The sequence below is a fragment of the Eublepharis macularius genome, chromosome 15, assembly GCF_028583425.1.
Source record: "Eublepharis macularius isolate TG4126 chromosome 15, MPM_Emac_v1.0, whole genome shotgun sequence".
NCBI classification, from domain to species: Eukaryota; Metazoa; Chordata; class Lepidosauria; order Squamata; family Eublepharidae; genus Eublepharis; species Eublepharis macularius.
Window position 1 is genome coordinate 36,186,573 of NC_072804.1, and position 13,389 is coordinate 36,199,961.

At 47.8% G+C, this 13,389-nt stretch overlaps 1 protein-coding gene across 1 annotated transcript in view; it reads right to left on the minus strand.

The window, feature by feature from the left end:
• The window catches only part of ADGRB2 (adhesion G protein-coupled receptor B2), a 114,577-nt gene that overhangs the window by 17,791 nt on the left and 83,397 nt on the right, over positions 1–13,389 (minus strand). Inside the window, exons 20-24 of the mRNA XM_054999374.1 lie at positions 5,497–5,647; positions 4,868–4,937; positions 4,238–4,304; positions 3,449–3,534; positions 1,250–1,348 (exon numbers count right to left, since the gene is read on the minus strand). Coding sequence (XP_054855349.1) covers positions 1,250–1,348; positions 3,449–3,534; positions 4,238–4,304; positions 4,868–4,937; positions 5,497–5,647 — 473 coding nt within the window. The remainder of the gene's footprint in view (positions 1–1,249; positions 1,349–3,448; positions 3,535–4,237; positions 4,305–4,867; positions 4,938–5,496; positions 5,648–13,389) is intronic.

The following is a 13,389-nucleotide window of genomic DNA, read 5'->3' on the forward strand; positions in this document are numbered from 1 at the left end:
CGACCCTGGTCTTCTTGTAGGTCTGCCGTCCAATGACTAAAGAAGGCCAACACTGCTTAGCTTCCAGAATCTGATAAGGTTGGGCTTGTCTCGTATGCCATGTAAAAAAAGGCCCTCTGTCTCAATTGCCCTCTGTTGACATCACCACATAGCAAAACCTGATTGGCTATGAAGCGGCACAATGTCTTCCCATTTGCTAGAAGATGTCTAGTTGCTGGGGACCAGGGGTCATTTCGTAGAAAAAGAGCTAGAGGAACTCATTAGCATAAGTCATTAGCATATGCCACGCCCCTTGCCATCGCCGGAAGTGTGTTATTAGCATAACTGATTTGCATAAACCACACCCCCTGACATCACCTATCCTGGCTGTTTTGGACCGAATCCTGGCTATTCAGGGCTGAAATTGGGCCCAAAATGGCAAAAAGGGGCTGAAAATGGCTGAAAAAGCCCCCCAAAATGGTCAGGATTGGGCCGCTGCTGAGTGGGAGAGTGATCTACCACCCGTCAGAGGCCTGATCCGGGCCGTTTCGGCCCCAATCCAGGCTGAAACGGGCCCAAAATGGCCCGGAGTCAGATGGGCGGGGCCACCCGACATGACCTCTTTGGGGAACTGCCGGAACTGTGTTCTTGCGCGTTCCCCCTCAAAATGAGCCCTGCTGGAGACAGTCCAAGCAACTCTTCTAAGAAGGAGAAAGCAGCAACCACCGGGGTGGGAAATGGCACCAAAATGGATACCATGAAGGGAGAGGAGAAACTAAATTTGCTAGTTTGAATCTGATAATTAGGACTACTTGGTCTGGCTCTCGTTTGGCTAAATGAAGAAAGAGGCCTATGGTTGAATGGCCAAGATTGTCCTTTGTATGGAGAAGGTCTTGGGATCTGCTGCTGGCAGCTCCAGTTAATGGATCTCAGGGAACAAGGTTGAAAGGGACTTTTGCATGAGATGTTGGACAATCGCTGCTACTCAGAGCCGACAACATTTAAAAGGCCAGTGCTTAGAATCGGCTTCCTATCTTCATAAAAGATAACTCGTATATTGCAGTCTGGGTAGCCCCCGCTCATTAAAATAAACACTTGCAATTCATGGGAGAAAGGACAAAAACTCAGTGCAAAAAACTTGGGCTGTGGCTCACTGGAGAACCCTGTTCCTCAACATGCAGCATCAGGCAGAGAAAGAGCAAGAGACAGAGACAGAGAGAATTGGAAGGGAAGAAAAAAGAGCAAGCCGGGAACGCTGACGGAGACTAACATGGCACTTCTGGCAACAGCCGAGGGGAGGGCCGTGCTTGACACCATGCCACATTTGGTGCATTTCAACAACATGCTGCTGCATGGGGGGTCCCTGAAGCTGAGGGGAGGTCCCGTTCCCCCAACAAGCACCATGCCGTCATTCCCCCACCGGGGGTGAGAAAAGGAAAGACGCAACAGTAAGAAAAAAAGTTGGTGAGAAGCAAAGGAACCACAAGGCAGAAAGACAGATTGGAGGACGGGAAGGGGGGGGGGGGTACATAGGAAGAAAGTAAACAAGAATAAACAAGAGAGAGAGAAAGAGAGAGAGAGAGAGAGAGAGAGAGAGATGGGTTAGTTGCAGGAGGCACAGCTGTGAGTGGCTAGCATGAAGCAAGGCAGGAGCAAGTTTGAGGGCAGCCTCTTCCACCCTCCTTTCCAGGCATGGGAGGGCAGGGATGGGGCACCACTAGCACTGGACCTCGCTTCTCAGACTGGGTGCCAGCAGGGGCACAGCTTGTGACAATTCCCTCCACCCAATCTTCTTTCCCAGCTATTCCCACCAAGGAAGGCTAGTTCCCGCTACACCAGTTTCTGCTTGGGCTCCGCATCCCACTTTTGCTCTCTGGCTTTCTACTCAGGTCCAAGTTTTTTGTTGCACAACTTTGACATGAGCCATCACAGCTCCTTGTGGGGTGCTACAAGGAGTCTCCAGAGCTACAGCCTGGAACAGCATGGTAAACGCACCCTATATGGAGCAGGCAGGGACTGCTGAAGAAGACTTGGGTGACATTTTCTGCTAAAGGAGGCAGAGCAGCGCTTGCCAACCTAACCCTCCCCCTAATTGCCTCTTCTCTCTCCTGCTCTTCTGTATTTGACCAGTCTCTGTACCATGCATCTGACGAAGAGAACTTGATTCTCGAAAGCTTATGCTACAATAAAATTGGTTAGTCTTAAAGGTGCTACTGGACTCTTTTTGATTTTGCTACCACAGACTAACACGGCTAACTCCTCTGCATCTATGTTATTATCGGAGTGCGGATACCTTCTTTTAGTTTAGTATCTTGCTGAGCTTCTAAATGTGTGTGCTTAAAGAGCCACCAAATCTCAGCCAACTTATGGCAACCCCGTAGGGGTTTCAAGGCAAGATCATTTCAGAGGGGGGTTGCCATGGCCTGCCTCTGCATAGAGGCCTTGGCCTTCCCTGACGGTCTCCCATTCATAAACTAACCAGGGCCAACTCTGCTTCTGAGATCTAATCTGATGAGATTGGACTAGGCTGGGCCATTCAGGTCAGAGCTGAGCTTCTAAATGGGGTGGGGGCAAAAGCAGGAAACACTTTAATTTTTTTTAAACTAACCAAGTACAGAGTCACCATAGGTGGCCTTAGCATTGCATCTTTTCAAGACTCCCCTTCTCAGCCCAGCCCCCCAGTTCCCATCTGTGCTGGTTAACGGTTGACAGCTGCTAGTCACTAGCAGAGAGCCCCCTACCTCTTCTCAGCACTGCCTGCCTGCTTGCCCAGCACTACCAGCCATGCCTGGTTTCTTTTCAAAGTAGCGTTCTTGGCAGATGGCAGTAGTAGCTGTTAGACTAGCCAGCTGCTACAGTCACTGGGAACTTCTTGCCATGTGAAACTGTGTTAACAAACACGTGTGTGCCTTGGGGCTTTCAGAACACAATACACCTTCCCCCTAATTTATTATCTTCAAGACCTACACCTTTGTCACGTCTGAACAGTTAGGTAGGAATCAGGCAAGTTTGGCTGGGAAGCCTAGCATGTGCCAAGAGTCAGATGTGAATCTGGTTCTTAGGAGAAAAACATATGGAAGCATTTTGAGGCAGGTTTAAAGGATGTTAGATACCACTGGCTAAATTCTGAGTGAGAGGATGTGGGTAGGGCATGTTTTTCACCCATCTTTTGAGCTGCGCCAGATTGCACCTGAAGCAAAATGCCAGGTGAAGCTGCTCGGATAAAATGCCCGTGCCAATTTCCAGCAAATGCTATAAGATTAAGAGCAGTGGGAGAGTGCCATGCTGCACATCTGCCTCAATAAGTGGATGGCATTCCTCCCTCGCATGCCAGCTTGAGACAGATGCCTCCTTCTTTCTTAACAAGCATGGTTCTTTCTCCTGATGACCCTAGAATGGGTGCAGGGCCAAGGGTGGGGACTGAAGGCTGCCTGTGATGGGAGAGGAGGAGGAGGAGATGGGGACTCACCCTGCCCGTTGCTTCTTGGACTTATCTGAGATGCCATCTCGGGACATGAGCTTGTTGAATACGATGATTCCTATCAGCATGTTGACCTGGCAAAGCAGAGAGAGAGAAATTTGCAAAGCGGAAACCACAGAGCTATTCCCACAACCAAACTGGCAAAACCGAAAAGGGGGCAGAGGGGAGCAAGTGCACCACCTGACATAACATGCAGCTGGCCCACATCTCATGTCTAAAAAGGGAGGTGTTGGGGCTCCCAATTGCCTCTTACCTGGGAGCTCTGGCTAACAATCCCGGATTGCTCAAGTGCTGGAAAACTGTGCCCTGAACCCATTCAGAGGCATCTCTTTCTTTTTTCACTACTTCTAGTAATAATATTCCTTAGCACAAATATACCAAGTTTTCAAACTTTCTTAGTGCTTCAGACTTTATCTAGGCAATCCCTACAATGGCCCTGCCAGACAGAATAGGGTTACCACGCTCAGAGTGGCTTGCTTACGGTTACCTGACTGAAGCCAGTTTGGAACTGGGAATTTCCCAAGCACACTAACACTCGCAAACCTTCACGCTTAAAGCCAGATTCCAGAGTCTGAAAGACCTACAGCCCTGTTAATGCAGACCCCTATTTGGGCCAGTGTGCCAACCGGGCCAGTGGCATGTCAGCAGAGAGGAGTCCCTGATGGATGGGCTCCAACAGGCTTCCTGATCACCCACAGAAGGGGCAAAGAAATGGAAAAGGCCAATAAGCCACTGAGCAACATTATCTCCACCACAGGACAGCCACTGAGTACCTACCAGAACGATCACAGCGGCCGGGCCAACAAAGGCATACAGCAGCCCACCCTCAAGGGACAGCCAGCAGCTGGGAAAAGAAAGACCTTGTTACTGATAAGGTGTTGGGACATCCAAGCTGGGACACGACTCTTGCAGATGGGTCTAGAAACATACTGGGGGGTTCCCAGACAAAAAAAATCCCCCAGCCCAACCCCTGCCTTTCTGTAGGGAGCCAAACCCCCTGCTTCCACTGGTACCCCGTCTCTGAGCAGTCTGCAGCGATATGAGAACCTCACCAAGCAGCTGGTAGATTCCTTCTTAACCCAAGACTCTCAGGGTAGCAACTGTGTTTCTGCTGCCAGCCCCCAACTTACTAGTCCCCCCTTACCCCTGTCTCCAAGGTGCTTTGGATGGGCTACACAGAAATCCCAGCGATCTTTGCCATAGGCAATTGTGAAGGGCATGGCCTGTGGGTAACCAAGGTGCTACGGTCCAAATGCCCCCACCGTTCTTCCTTCTGGAGACCATGCGGCTGGGTGCACACCAGGATTGCAGGGGGTCCCTGCTGGAGCCTCTCCCCACCCCCACCCCGACATGCTCCTGTTTCAACAGAACAAAGACAGCAACCTGCCCCCTCCCCCCGCAACCTACTAGCTGGATGTTCCATATCCTTTGGTCCGAGTAAAGCCAACAGAGACGGCCACCACCAAGGCCGGCAACCCTGGGGAGAAAAGAGACGGAGGAGGGCATGGATCAGACGGCGAAGCCACCTCTGGGAAGCCCTCGTTGCCAGCCCAGGTCTGAGTCATGCAACCCTTTTGAACATGGTGTGGATCGGGGAAAGTTGCCAGTCACTGACTTGGGGTCAGCCTAAATCTGCGTCAACGTTGTATGGGTGGTCCTTGGAGGAAATATCTTCCCTTGACTTCCTGTCCCCCTGTATGAAACGCCTCCTGCCTCCAAAGCGAGAGCTGGGAGGGGGCTCCTGCTTTTAATCTTTGCCAGGAATCAGACTTGCTCTCACTAGCATGCCTACCAGTTGCCTCTGCTGCACTCTGACGGCAGTCTCCCCTGATAAAGAACGGTGTGGGCCACATGGAAACAGTCTGTATTGCCAGATGGGTGATGAGTCACTTGCACCAGAGGGAGATGATGTGCATTCACACGCCAGAAACGTGCCCCTACGTGGCTCTCCCTCCCTCTTCACAACACCTCCCTGACCTTCCAGGCCAAAGGACAAGCCATTTTGACACGGGACGAGAAAGGCAGCAGCATCTTACCCCACCCAAGGCAGAGAAAGCGTTTACGGACAAGGCGCGTCCGGATCCTGCCAATCACAGCCAAGTAAGATTGCCAGGCCTCTGTCAGCACCCAGCAGAAGGAAGAGAGGAAGAAGAAGTGAAGGAAAGCAGCTGTCATAGTGCAGACGCCCTGGAGGGAGAAGGAGAAAGCCAGAGTCATGTGGACTGGGATCCAACCATCGTTGGCTTCAGGGGGTTTAAGAGCAAAGGACTGGCTAGACCCTCTGAGAAGATACGGTTTTGATGGGAGGCCAAGGGCCAAATTTGAGCATGCCTCTTTCAGCATTCAAAGCATTTCACACCCCTTAATTCTGTCAGTCTTATATTAATCCTGTCAGTGAAGGCCAGTCTTATTATTATCTTGGGATGGGGGATACAAGATTAGTGGCTCATTTAAGGCCCCCTGCTGAGTTCCCGGCTGAAATAAGAATTGCAGCCAGTCTCAATCTTAGCCTCGAGGTAACTGCACAGCATTGCTTGCAAGTATTCATGGTACTCCTGGGTCCAACATAAGGCTGGGATGTCATTGGGAAAATCAATAACAAGGTTATCACAGGCAAGAAGGTTCAAGGTCTGAGTGTTCGAATGAGTTTGACCCCAAAGGCAAAAAGCAAAATGGGATAGAGAAGAACAGCAGTTAAGGGAGCCAAATGCACCTGTGACCAGTACAGGAAAGGGGAGGTGATTTTTTGATAAAGACAGCTGGCTTTAACAACATCCTCCATTGTTATTCCCTGATGGATGACTTTCAGGGTGTCTCCTTGCCAGGTGTCAATATACAAGACTGGATCTTTAAGACAGATGCTGTGTTGGACAGAAATACAACTCTCTACTCCAAATTTTCTCCCTGGTTCAAGTTGTTCAAGAGAGACCATGGCAGAGCCTCTTATTTGACCAAAATCACCTTTTCTAGTCTTATAAGGGCTTTAACTTCTCTGAGGTTTCAAACCATGCTCTCAGACATTCTAGACCGTCATTACACACAAATACCAATTGCTGCCCATTTTTGTATTTGTGGAGCTTCAGTCCCTGAGGACCTTCCACATTATCTTTTGTTCTGCCTTTTGGATACAGAACCCAGAAGTAAATGTCTTGGGGAAATCTTAAAAGGCATTGATTCCTCTCCTGTGGTGGAAAACTACCCCTCCTTCTTTTCAATCAGAATCCATATGTCTCTTATAGAGAAGCACACTTCGCCCTGGCGGCTAAGAAAATCAGGGCTCGAGCTGGGCTTAATGATTGAGAATCCTTCACTTGTGCATAACAAAGATGCGAATGTGTTTTAATGTACTTTTATGTATTTTTACCAATACAGTTTTATCGTTTATTGTTCATGTTTTATTTATATGTTTTATTTGCTCAATTGTGATGGCCTTTGGCCACATGCAATAAACATGATTCTGATAAAGAAAATCATTCTGGCTGTCAGGCTATGGGTGACAGGATATGGTAGACAGATCTCTGTACCATTGCAACAAGAAGTCCAAGCTCTTGGTTAAATGGTTTTATTCAGAAATCCAATCTTTTCCATATATATGTCCATAGAATTACTCAGAAGCAAGAAAGCATCTAAGCAGTACATGTTCCTTTGACAGGAATAGAAACTTGAAGAAAGTACATCTCTAAATACCTAATCATTTCCCCCTCCCACCTAAACCACAGGTTTGCACGGGAAATGTTCTGGGAATTTCTTCCAAGGTTTATACATCAGCCTAGACAGGACAAAAGGCATAACATTAGACTGTAACATTTCAAACAGTGCAAGGTCGCTCCTGGGAGCTTCAAAGGAAGGAGATAAGACAGCTGTGTTCTCAGGATACTTGTGAAATGAAAGTGATGGTTAAGGCATTTGCAAAATGACATTAAGGTACAGCATTAGCAATGGTTCACCACATAGAACAATGGCATGGATGCAGGGGTACAGACATGACACTGGCTTTGCCGTCACTACAATGCACATTTTATAAACTCTTCAGACAGCCGACACATGAATGTGTGCATGTGTACACAGAACCCCTGAAACATGACAACCACCACTGGGCCCAAGTCACCCACCTTGTCTGCCCAGAGTAACCTGTTCAAGTTAAAAACAGTTTTGAATGCAAAACACACTGGAAGCCCACTCCCATTCCACTGTAGCATTGGTGTTTGAAGCCCAAGCAAGCCATACAACTACCACACACTTCATTTTCTGTCATTCCCTAATGTGTGCACGGAGTTCTAAAACCATTGCACTGCGAAACACAGGCTGTCCCCACCAGAGTTCTCTTGCCCCTCTCAAAAAAATATCCCATCACACAAGATGATTTGTAGTACGTCGGGTTGCAGTTCCCTGAACAGGACTAGCTTTCTCCACAGCCACACGACAGCTGTGGAAATATGCATTTAAAACTCTGTGGAGGCCCGATGTCAGCTCAGGGCTGCAGCACGGGGGAAGGAGGGACTCCTGCTTCCCCTTTCCATGCTGTTTTCCCAAGTTGAGTTATTTTGCTCTTTTCGCTGATGCACATGCACGGAATCCTGCACACGGAGCTCCAAAGAGGGACAACCCCGGACTCAACTCATTAAAAGACATTATGGCCATCTCCACACACGTTGAATAATGTACTTTCAATGCACTTTCGCAATCCTTTTGAAGTGGATTTTTTGTTCCACACATGGAAAATCAGTTTCAAATGTTCACTAAAGAGTATTGAAAGTGGATTATCCAACGTGTGTGGAAGCAGCCTTTGTGCAGTTTAGCCTGATGTTTCCCCAACAGCCACCTCAACAGGTGCCCCATCCAAGTCATCTGTAGCCTCTGCCATGTCATGGGGGCTTTTTGCAATCTCTCTTTGCAAAGCCATCTCAGCAGAAATAGTAGACATTTCTCAAGCCATTATAAGCTTGCTGAAGGAACACCCCCCAAACTCCTTGGCTTTGGTTCCTTTACTGTTTCAGAAGATTGGGGCGGAGAGCACTTCTTCCTACAGTCTAGGTTAATGAAGCAAATTTCTGAAACCAATTCTGGAATCAAAGCATCGGGAACTTCCAGTTCCTTCCATTCGTTTGTACCTTCCCCCCTCCTCTGCACTATTGATATGCATGTGTATACGGCGATAAAACCCTGCAAAAGGCAGTGTTATGATGATCATTCATACGATTACATCACAATTCTTCTCAAGCCATGATTTACTGGATGCGCACTTACATTTGTAGAACATCGCACAAAAAGGATCTGGATGCAATTGTAAATAAATCACCTTCAGATAGCTTTGGGGAGGTGTTTCATCAACGCATAGGTGTACATCAATATTGTAGAGGAGAGGGAAAGCTACAAAAGGCTACTGCCACTTGAGGAACACAATCTAGCTGTCACATTTTTTATCCCTCCCTTCCCTCAAGGAGCTCAGAATGGCATACGAAGTTCTCCACATAAGCATGAAGCTGCCCTTGACTGAATCAGTCCATCAGGCCATCAAGGTCAGTATCGTGGACTTGGACTGGCAGCAGCCTTCTAGGATGTGGGGCAGAGGTCTTTCCCATATTGCCTGGCCCTTTATAACTGGAGATGTTGAGGATTGAACCTGGGACCTTCTTCATGCAAAGCAGAGGTTTGTCCATTGAGCCACAGCCCCTCCTCTCCACCATTTGGAGGCAGTTTGGGCCAAGAAAGAGAGAGTGACTAGTGGAGAGTGGGAATTTGAACGTGAGCATCCCAGATCTTTCTCCGACACTCAAACCACTACACTGAATTGATTCTTGCTGGCTTGAGTTTTGTATTCCTCTGTGGTTCCAACAGGCTTTGTGGGTTTTTGATAAGACTCCCCAGTATCGTCCTAAGAACACCTTCCTCCAAGTAAGCCCCACTGAATAGACTTGAGAAGTGTTCTGAGGATCTGCTTAAGATTGCTGTCTGCTAAATCTGTGACGAAAGAGGATTAAGTGCACACCCCATTGCTCATGGCGGCTCTCCTGTGCCACTGCCTCTGGGAAATAAAAAAATATCGCCCGTCTTCAGGTAGGTGCCCAAAGCAAAAGACATAAATGCACACAAATACACCTGCGCACACACACCCGGTCACTTAGGCTGACAAAAATCTCATCTGGCAAAACACACCCTGCATCACACAGATACACCAGTGGCTCCTCTGGTGCACACATGCTCCCCCTTCTTGTTCTCCCCAAGTCCATAACATGCTTTCTAAGCTCCTGATGTCTTTGGTACATGAAGAGAAAATGCCGCAGGGTGGTGATCTATTATGCACAAGGCCCCTTGCCAATAAGGGGGGCAGCGATGCCCGGGCTGCCTGAGGGGCTGGAACAGACTTCCATCTTCCTGTAACCAAATTCAAGTATCAAGGATGGGGGCGGGGGGGGGGGGGAATGCATCACGTTGAAGTGTTAAGTGCAAATGCAGGAGGAAATGCTTGCCCCCAGATTCTATTGCAGCAAATAGAACGAAGGCCTGAAATACTACCTCACCCAGCTAGATCTGATGATGGCATTCCTGCCCTGTGCTCATCTCTGCTCAGACAGGCATTGCAGGTTTTTGTACTGCTTCAAAACCTGCCAGACCTCTTTAGCCTAAGACAATAGTTGGATTGACCAACAGAACACGTGCCCAGAATGCTTTTCTCAAGCCTGTTCTAACCCTGCAAGGAATTGAACTGAGAGAAAAATGTAACACGGGGCTTTCCCAATGCCAGGAGGGACTAATCCCTTGTGGTTTATACCTAGTAGGGGATAAATAGAAGAAAACAAGAAATGTCTTGGCTTCTGCCAGGCAACTGTGACAGTATACAGATGCAACATTTTCTTGTAACTCAAGAGATGAAGCAGCAATAAGCAGAACCCAAAACTGTAGAGTAGATTTGGGAACGGTACAGACCATTCCAGCCACATGCAAAACATCTGGCATGGCTAGATCTGGCACAGCCCCCATGGACTCCGATAAGGTGAGAGGCCAGTCACCAAAGCCACCCCCCTCACCATTCATTTCAGGAATGAACCATAATAGCCCCTGGCTCCATGTCAGAAATCCCAACACCTGTATACACCCTGAGTTTGGAATTGTAGGTTCAGAGGAAGGCAGTTTGGTTGAGCCAGAACTTGATTCAACCCACTTGCGTAACACAGTCACACAACTCCCCTGATCTGTAAAAGCAATGGAAGTCTGATATGGAGCAGAGAGACTTTGGTCATGGACTCGGCGTGTGACCTTGGGGAAGCCACTTTTGCAAATTAAAATGGGTATAGGAAAGTTAAGTAACAGTCATGAACAATACAGGAAATCCCAGGTTCAAGCTGCTGGGATTTCACTGGGCTTAAAATGAGCATCTTTGGATTCTGCACCCACCCAAAAAAGGGGGGTGGGTGGGGAAAAACACAAATTGAATCAACTGAGTGATCTTGCTCATGTTATCTAGCTTACTCTGCCATGACTAGTCTGGGATGGAGTGTGTGTGGGGAGTGTACTGCAGAACACTGAACACTGGAAGCCATGTCTGCCCCTTCTTTTCCCCGGCATTCAGCTCCTCCCACCCAGCAAGACTTCAAACCATGAGGACTAGGAACTAGCTTTTCTTAAATATGTGAAAAGCTGGGATGCTAAGATACCGGATTCTGCATCCCATGCCAAATTCCTCTAAATGCATACAATCATCTCTGTCCTCCTTTCTCTCTCTCAGATGAAGAAGGGCAGGTTTCAGGAGAAGCTGTTTCTTCCTTTGCTCTTCTCCTGAGCCCCACTCCCTGCTCCCTTCTTGGTTGCACAGGCTGCAGATAAGCAAATATTTCAATTTCCTCCATGCAGACAAACATCCAAGGACAGGCTCTCTCGCTAAGCGTGACTCATCCGCCAACAGCTGCTGCCTGGCTCTGTCACCCTCAGGGACGAAGCCAGAGAGCAGCCGGTTGCTGGGAACACTCCTTACATTCTGCAGAGATGGAATAGATGCAAGAAGAACACTGCCAGATCTTGCCATAGGGGCTTCTTACAAAGCCAGGATGCTGCCCTTGCTTGAATACATGAAGCTGCCTTGTACTGAATCAGACTACAGGTCTATCAAGGTCAGTATTGTCTAAGACTGGCAGCAGAGGTCTTTTGCATCACCCACTACCGGATCATGGCCCCTCCCCTACCGTGGCCCCTCCCTTCTATGCACAAGGCTTCATGTTTTGGAACACCAGATCCCAGGGCCTGGTTCCACTCCTACGTCAGGCTGCTTGACTCCTGATGAAGTAGAATGTTAGCCAAGAGCCTTTAACCTGCACAGTACAGGCCCACCCCACCCACTCTGACTCTTTCTCCCTCCCCTGCCCAGGCAACTCTTAAAATTGAGTCTCTTTACACAAGACATCTTACAGAAGCATGCTCAAGTGTAGGGAGATGCAATGTTAGCCAGGAAGCGTAGTTTAAAAAGACAGATCCATGGAGATTGCTCCCCAAAGGGGAGGTGAAATTGACAGAGCCTTCTGGCAGAGAAGATGAAATTAACAAACCCTCTGAGTAGCGCCTGCTCTGTCTTTTAAAACTACCCTTGTGCAGAGAGATGAAACTGACAGAGCTTTTGGCGCTGTCTTTTTAAACTACACTTCCTGGATAACATTGCATCTCCCTACTCTTGAGCGCCCCCTTGTAAGATGTCTTGTGAAGAGAGACTCATTATCAGTTTTCTGGGACAGGGACCTGTCATGCTGTTAATGACATGCAAATGGACAGCACTTGAGAAATGTTTGTATCTGGCAAACGGAGCTTGACTTTCAAAAGCTTATACCCTGGAAATCTTGTTGATCCTTAAGGTGCCACTGGGCTCGAACCTTGCTCTTTCACTCGAGAAATGAATCATTACAATAATTTGTTCAGTGTGCTGGTGTGCCACAGTGTTCCTTGGAAAGGAAAATCCACCCCACTCCCCTACAACGGAAAACTCACTAGCAATTCCGAATGGCCATCTGGAAAATAAATCTAGCATATAAAACCCTCTCGATAAATCCATCCTTTCTAAAAGAAAAAAAAGAAACAAGGTTCCTTTAAAGCTACCCATGATCGAATCAGCCTGCCTCCAAATGCTTCAAGGGGCCATGATGAATCTTGACAGGGGCAGCACGAGCCAGACCAAGCCTTGGCTTGAACTTCAGATTGCCTGGAAGGCAGGCAGAGAACTGGAGCTGCAGAGAATTTTGCCACCAGCAAAATTTCGAGGGGAACTTAAACACACGGCTAAGGGCCAAAATGATAAAGCTGAAATGGGCTGAATCTGCATTTTCAGGAATTACAACACCCAGGAAGCAGTCCAAACAGGCACCACTGTAAAGAGACGTGCATTTTATCCTGTCCATTTCTACCAACGTGTGAGCGGAAATGCCAGATTTCAATCTGAACCCCCGTAGATGAGTTATACCCGACCCAATCCAGGTCTGGGGTGCTCTGCCACTGTGTGCTTAGCCACTGAAATAAGACAGGTGATAAAGGAAGATGAGGATGGAGAGTTTGGACAGAGCAGAGGAACTGAATGCAGCTCGGTTGTGTGGATGCAGAACTGGAATTGGACATCTTTGTAAAGCCGATATAACCAATGATTTTAGTTTCAATGCTAAACTCTCTAACACATATGTAGTAGAGCCAAAGCATTTTGGAAAATGATTCTAGAGCTATTTCCCAAGGAATAGGTAAAAAGTTACCTTTCTTCCTTAAATGTTGAATTATGTAGACTTCCTTCCCAAAGATACTCAAGAATTTGTTTGAAATGCTATAACCTCTGCAAAATTAGTATTTGCTAGATACTGGTAAATATAACTCCAAATAAAGAGGAGTGGTTGGAGAAATGAATGTGTACAGTTGAGCAAACTAATCTGTATGTTGCACGGTAAAAAAATTAAATACGGTTG